We start from the raw sequence: 7,175 nt of genomic DNA on the forward strand, positions 1-7,175 counted from the left end.
GAAGTTCCTAGTTGTGTTGTGTATCAGCTGCACAGAAGTTGTGCCGTAGGCGAGCCCTGCCCTTGGTGCGAAGGCTGGAGACACATCTGTGACAGTGGCGCCAGAGGCAAGCACGGCTGTGCACTTCTGGACTGACACTTGGCTGGCATAAACTATTGTGTACAGTATGTGGGAAAACATAAACCATGTCTGTGTTGACACATCACAGCTCCGTTAGTTGGATGATAGTAGACCTAAAATAAATCCCTTAGCCCTGGTGAGAGAACGTCAATAAATCAAACTTGTGCTCAGATGTTAATAGGTCTTTCTTTGGAACATTATTTAACCATTTAGATAAGCATTCAGCTCCTCATCCTCATTTTTTTCTAGATGAAGGATGAAAATAAAGAATTTGTTGTCAGTCAGCGTCTCGCCTTCAGAATGACAGAAGTCTGCCACTACTAAAGTAACGGTGCCCACAATTTGTTTATGGCAGGTAATATAGTGCAACAATCGTTTTGTCATCCATTTGGTCTTACCTAAGTGTTATTTCACCTCAGCTGTACTGTTGGCCAACACAATAATAAAAACAACTATAGGTAAGTATGTTTTCTCTCATAAAATGTTTAATGTTATGGCAGATAGTGGAGAATTTGACTAATACTCTTGAACATAAGGCATCTTTAAAACATACTGAACAGCATAACGCCAACCATTTTGAATTCAGTATAACAGCATATCTAAAAGATCAAATTGACTACTGTGTTGCAAAAGCTGCTGTACAGTTCAATTACCTTGCAACCTGCAATATGTTCCCTATCCATATCCACAATGCTGAATTTCAGTATCAATGTAGTAATGTGAATCATTGTCTAGGTCAACACATTATCAGATGAAATAGGTTCGCTGTCCATGGTTCTAGTTTTGCGAATACCTCAATTGTTGCCAACACTTCTTCAACCTGTGTGTGTGTGTGTGTGTGTGTGTGTGTGTGTGTGTGTGTGTGTGTGTGTGTGTGTGTGTGTGTGTGTGTGTGTGTGTGTGTGTGTGTGTGTGTGTGTGTGTGTGTGTGTGTGTGTTTGAAAGAGAGAGTGTGTGTGAGAGAGAGAGAGAGAGAGAGAGACAGACAGAGAGAGCACCTGTCTTTATGGTATGAGGTAATCTAAATGTGAACATTATATAGGTCAACTGATTGTTTTACACGTAATGCGTTGGCCTCAGTATCTGGTTGGTGGTCTAGAAATGCGTAGCCCATCAGGCCAGGGTGATAATTACACTAAATAGCGCTTCCATCAGGGTTGGATACACAAAATGGCTCACGTTCAATGTTTCAATGCAAAGAATAGCACCGTTTTAGCTCAAAACACCTCCATTGAACCATGAATTTAGAGAAAATAGAAAAGATGTGCACATATCCATGTTAGTCGTTTCCAAATGTACTCTGTCAAGCAAATTCAAATAAACATGTTGTATAAGCATTACCTTTCATCCAATCCAGCACTTGCTTGGGTGTCCATTTGCTTATAGGTTCCATCACCAGAGCCATCATCGATGTCTTTAAATCCTTCAAACGAGGACTTGATCGAGCGTGAAAATCGTGTTAAAAATCAGAAATGTTGTATCGGTATACAAGAGAACACATAGCATAGGTGCACCTTACTGGGTAAAGGCATGGCTGGTGACAGTATCCTGGGTAAGGAATGCGATGGTGCAGTCCACGCGCTCACAGAAACGACTCCCCCGCCCATCTCTCTCTCTCGCCCTCTCTCCCTCTCTCTCTCTCCCTCTCTCACACACATACAAAAGTACCTGCCGACCACTGTGTAGAGAAATAAGCGAGTCTCTCTCTGAGTGAGAAAGTCTTGCAACCCCTCCCTCCCCTGCACACCGCAGCATCACATGCTTCGTTCCAGAGACAGAAGGAATGGTGCAATAATACATAATTACCTGACGCCTTTATAGAGAAGCAATGGCAGCTGAGCGTGATGCATTATATTTCGATTGAACATTTCTGTTAAATATAATATCTCCAATTATAATACCGTTATTATCCGAAATATGTTCACCTCCTTAACTGACGTCATTTCCAGCCCATTTGAGTTGGAACCGAAACGAATCTATTGTGTTTTAACCAATAGAAAACTAGTGATGCTTGCATCAAGCCTGTATGGATACAGTATGGGGGGAGACCATATGAAACTGGGTCACCCTGTAATTAAAGTAACGATTCTAAATTGAAATAATAATTATAAAACAAAACATGAAAGACACAATCGATTGTCCAGGTCGTTTTTAAAAAGTTAGTTACAAAATACCTCAGTTACTATCAAACCACATCACATCATGACAAATGGTGGGATGTGTGGTAATTAATCACTTCTTTCTGAAGTCCCCATGCTTTATTATTAGGAAAATAAATGTAGTACATAATTATTGAGCTATAGTCAAATGAACTATTACAACTATAATCAACTATTTATGGTGTGTGCACACTGTATGAGCCTGTGTCCCACTATGATATGGTTAATAATTCAGTCCTTGCTATGCTGGGCAGCATGATGACACATCTTTACCTAATACGGTACCTGCTAAGCCTGTTACTGACTCTTTGAAGATCTGGCCATTTCTTGTATCTTTATTCAAGTCTCTCCATAGGTTTCACTTCATGGTGATAAATGGAATAAACATCAATATTTTCTTCTGGAAATTATCAGAGGTATGGGAATAGTCACACACACTCACACACCCACACATACACACACAAACATGGCCACCACTCTCCTTAACCATTACCCTCTCCTCTGCTGCTCCAACAGTGCCATGCTAATAGTCCTTGGCATGGCTGCTGTATGACCCAGTGGCTCCCGACAGGGTGTGAAGTGGTGGCATTGGCTCTCACTCCTGACACACACTGGTTTACTGTTAATCCTCTCAGTCTAGTTCCCAAGCAGCATGCCACTATGATCACTAGCAATATCCAGATTGTCCATCATTGCCTACCCCTAGACTAAACATGTGCTTAATGCTGTTCAATACTGTTTTCCACATTAGATGCACCCAACGGAAAGAAAAATGCATGCATACCTAACACATGCTATCACATAGTCACACTCACGTAAACCCTGACAGCCATACATCCCTGCTGAGGATTCTGAAATTAACCTACCCACAAGTCATGCCAGTGATCCAGATAGATATTTTACAAACTAAGATCAAGAGGCTCACTCAGGCAAAATATCAACCCACCATGGTTAAACCAGTAGGTGTATATTATAGCCAATTGCAACCCCCATTCCAATGGCCAATACAGTTTATTCTCAACAAGATATGACTGCAATAACTCAGTTCTTTAGCATATTAATATTGATTATTTATTCAGTCAGTCGCATTCAAGATTAAAACGCATTAGAAATGTGGCACAGCATGATATGTTTATCTGGCACAGATGTTGTGTAATATGCTTTCTTGTCAAAGCGCAATGTGGCACTTGCAGTAAACATGCAATGCTTATGTATGACAGCAGGTGGCAATATTTTCCTGCTTTGACAACCAAGATAGAAAAATTGCTTTTTTCTTTGGCGTTTTGTAAGTCTGTGTTTAAAACAATATCATTTCAAATCAGCAGTATCTGTGAGGAATAATTTCTCAGAAACAAGATTCTTTATAAGATCAGCTCACAGTTCCCTGTTTTTCTACTCTTTGTCATTAAACTCGAAAGCTTGACATTGTCTCAGGCACCCAAGCATGACAATATAGCAACTGGTTGCATTTATGTAGTAAATATTTTGGACATTGTGGCATTTTCTAAAGATTTTTCTTTCAACAATTTAACAAAATGAGGGGATCTCCTTCCCAACTATCAATTGAATTTTCCTCTTGAAAGCAATACAGCTGACCACCAAGTATAGATTCAGTGGAATGCTTTAGCATTGTCAAGTACGTTAGAGTTGGCAGACAAAGTAGAAATACTGCTGGTTTCAGTCAGGTGGGCTTCTTCCTGGGTTCAGGGTTGGGGATGCGTAGGTTGGAGATGCGCAGGTCGGGAGAGCTGAAGTTGGAGCTGGCCACAGTACAGGTGCTGAGGTAGTGGATGACGATGCTCTGGGCCGTACTGGAGTCTAGGCCATGGTCCTGACAGAGATACTGGCTGAGCTGCTTCACTGGTTCTGGTACCAGGCCCTGGGGAGGGGTCTGGACCAGGGGAGAGCTGCCCCGCGCCAGGCTGTCCTGCATATGCTGTCTGTACACCTCCAGCAGCTTACTCTCCAGGTAGCCGTTCAGCATGGAGTTGGACAGAGGTTCCCTGTTCAGGGTGATGATGCTGCTGTCTATGACCAGGTTACCCTCATCCTGCAGGGTCTGGGACTCCACCCGTACCCCAGGCCCCACAGGCCCTGTGGGTTCCAAGGACTCCAGCTCTCCCAGGTCCTGAGATTGAAGAAGTGGCCCTTGGAACACCTCACTCTCCAGCCGCAGGCTCATTGAACTCCTGTTTCCCACATGGTCTCCTCTGAGCTGCAGGTCGGGGTAGTCTTTGCAGAAGGTGGTGCAGCACCAGGAGCGATAGAGCTCCAGGTCACCATAGTCGTCACTGTGGCTATTGGGGATGGTGAGGGCATCACTGGGCCTGGTTGTCGCTCTAGGACCAGACTGCACCAGGCCTTCCATGTTTTCTGTGCAGCCCACACACCAGAAGCACATTTTTAAATTTGACGTATTCAATCAAAAATGAATAAAATTATTAAACATTGTACTCATGCCTGGATGCACTTAATCTCAGATGAGCCTTCTAAAATGCAGCATAGCCAACTGATCCAGCGAGGCATGCAGTATTTCAGACAAATCCAAAATGCTTACCTAACATTGAACCTTGGTTCAGAATGATATTGGGAGCAGGGTGTGGTGGACGTTCCTGAGCCTTTGTGGAATCACAATCCTCTTTCCTGTACCTGAAGACTCTGATGAAGGCTTCTCCCAACATGACAACCACTACACAACAGTGCATATTATCTCAATACAATATAGCAGCAAACCACACCAACTAGCACTTTCAATTGTGTATTTCCACAGATTTTATTCCAGGACTAGCATTAATCTGGTTCCAGGAAACCACCCCAAAGTATTATGCTACCATGACATAGCTTATCAGGCTTGAAATATGAATAAATACTCAGATTCTCTTGCCAGATCACATAAAACATAAATAGTATAAAACACAGGAAAGGTGCTGAGAAAATCCCTACCTCTGTTTTTACAATAGATGATGTTTTCTTCAGTCTGTCCACTAATACAAGGTTTACAAGTTAGCTACAGATGTCTCTGACTGGTAAGCAGCCACGGTATTGTGCTGTCCCTATTTGTACAGAGCATCTGAGTAGCAAATGTTAAAAACAGGAAGTATTGTCAGAAATAAAGTGAGAACACTCACTACCCCTGCTCTTCAGCTGCTGCCTTCTGTGATGTGACACATCAGTTTTAGAGTGTAAGGAGAACTGAAACAATATGTGACGCGGTGGCGGTCGGTGCCGTCTAAGGTGAGGGAGGACGATTATATTTTTTATGAGCATGGCCTTATTTATTTTACAGCATATTGGATGACTGTCATTCATATTCCATTCACGCAGCTCAGTGTAACATCAATAGGCGTCACGGCCGATGCTGGAAGAAATGGACCAAAGCGCAGCGTTGTGAGCGTACATTACTTTTTATTTTGGAATGACGCCAACAAAAACAATAGCTTAAGGGCTATAGTGTCACAAACAAAGACAACTTCCCACAACGAAAGGAGAGCAAAAGGGCTACCTAAGTATTGTTCCCAATCAGAGACAACAATAGACAGCTGTCCCTGATTGAGAACCATACCCGGCCAAAACATAGAAATAAAGAAACATAGAAAACAAAACAGAATGCCCACCCCAAATCACACCCTGACCAAACCAAATAGAGACATAAAAAGGCTCTCTAAGGTCAGGGCATGACAATAGGTTTAGGCTACTACATGATGCTGGAATTTTCCATATATTCATCATGAGGTTGCTACAACATAGCCTATGAATGAAAGTTTACAATGTAGGTGCACAGGCCAAGAGAAAAATTTGAGTAATCAAGGTGACAGACAGTGACACATTTAACACCACCTTGCACACTCTTGCCTGCATCTAGCTAATCTAGGGTGTAATCATTAGTCCAACAGTTACAAATGAGAGTTTCTTTTGGACAAATTCAGGTATGTTTAGCCCCGTTTGGTTCCGTTTAAGAAACGTTTTTCAACAGAATCGACAGAATTAATACACCCCTGATCACATGCATAGCACAGTTCCCTTTCATAGCAACCACATACAAACAGCATGACCACATAATTCTTTCTCGCATCTACACGCTCTCCTCCTCTCACCTTTTCCCTTCGTTTGTGGACTTCAGTGCACAACAAATCAGCTGTCTGTGACCAGGCTAAAAAACCTTTCCAAGTCAAACCTTAATATCATAACCACTACACACAGCCTACATCGCTGTCACAATATTAGCTAACGTCATAGTCAACATAGCTACTAGAACTAAGGTGTTAGTAAACCCGCTACGATTATGCAGTACAGTCAGCAAGCAATTTAGCAGTTACACCGGTAGGCCCCAGTGGTAATAAATAAAATAAAAGGCTGGACTTGGAAGAGTTCCAGTGTTGGATAGCCGTAGCCTGCTAGCTAACATGGCATTCCTGTTTGAGCCGGGTGCTTGAGTAGGCTAAACTAGCTAGCTGCATTCGCTAGCTAAGTGAAAGTTTTAAAAAAATACTACAAAATATAGCTAGCTCTCGCTCTCTCTTGCTTCTCCTTCAATTTAAAGAAATGAATTTGTTCAAAACTGTTCAACTATAGTCTTTCTCTCCTTGAATCAACTTCACACCACATTTTATGCACTGCAGTGCAAGCTAACTGTAGCTAATGCTTTCAGTACTAGATTCCTTCTCTGATCCTTTGATTGGGTTGACAACAAGAGCTCTGATAGGTTGGAGGACTTCTTCCGGAAGTTGTCATAATTACTGTGTACGTCTATGGAAGAGGATGAGAACCTTGAGCCTCTTAGGTTTTGTATTGAAATCAATGTACCCAGAGGTGGATGGAAACTAGCTGTCTTCCGGCAACACCATTGTGCTACAAGAATAACAAGGAAACTGGTTAAGAATAAGATAGACTGAGTAG

At 42.2% G+C, this 7,175-nt stretch overlaps 2 protein-coding genes across 3 annotated transcripts in view; both read right to left on the reverse strand.

Annotated features, from left to right (window-relative positions):
• LOC129815918 (connector enhancer of kinase suppressor of ras 2-like) overlaps positions 1-2,081 on the reverse strand; it is an 89,616-nt gene extending 87,535 nt beyond the window's left edge. For both annotated transcript variants that reach the window (XM_055870142.1, XM_055870133.1), the window contains exon 1: positions 1,462-2,081. In XM_055870142.1, coding sequence (XP_055726117.1) covers positions 1,462-1,528 — 67 coding nt within the window. In that variant the 5' untranslated portion in view covers positions 1,529-2,081. The remainder of the gene's footprint in view (positions 1-1,461) is intronic.
• Positions 2,082-3,336: 1,255 nt separating this feature from the next.
• On the reverse strand, positions 3,337-5,570 carry LOC129815970 (TLR adapter interacting with SLC15A4 on the lysosome-like). The gene is made up of 3 exons (XM_055870179.1): positions 5,223-5,570; positions 4,837-4,968; positions 3,337-4,652 (listed from the first exon to the last, which is right to left on the reverse strand). The coding sequence occupies exons 2-3, from the start codon at positions 4,958-4,960 to the stop codon at positions 3,961-3,963; spliced, it is 816 nt and encodes a 271-aa protein (XP_055726154.1). The 5' UTR covers positions 4,961-4,968; positions 5,223-5,570; the 3' UTR covers positions 3,337-3,960.
• Between the last annotated feature and the right edge of the window lie 1,605 nt (positions 5,571-7,175).

Source organism: Salvelinus fontinalis, chromosome 2, assembly GCF_029448725.1.
Source record: "Salvelinus fontinalis isolate EN_2023a chromosome 2, ASM2944872v1, whole genome shotgun sequence".
NCBI classification, from domain to species: Eukaryota; Metazoa; Chordata; class Actinopteri; order Salmoniformes; family Salmonidae; genus Salvelinus; species Salvelinus fontinalis.

Excerpts from the sequence above, each read along its gene's own strand:
- LOC129815970 (XM_055870179.1), bottom strand. The coding sequence starts at position 4,960 with ATGTTGGGAGAAGCCTTCATCAGAGTCTTCAGGTACAGGAAAGAGGAT. Across the intron at positions 4,653-4,836 it reads GAACCAAGGTTCAATGTTAG|AAAACATGGAAGGCCTGGTG; the intron begins GTAAGCATTTTG and ends TGGGCTGCACAG.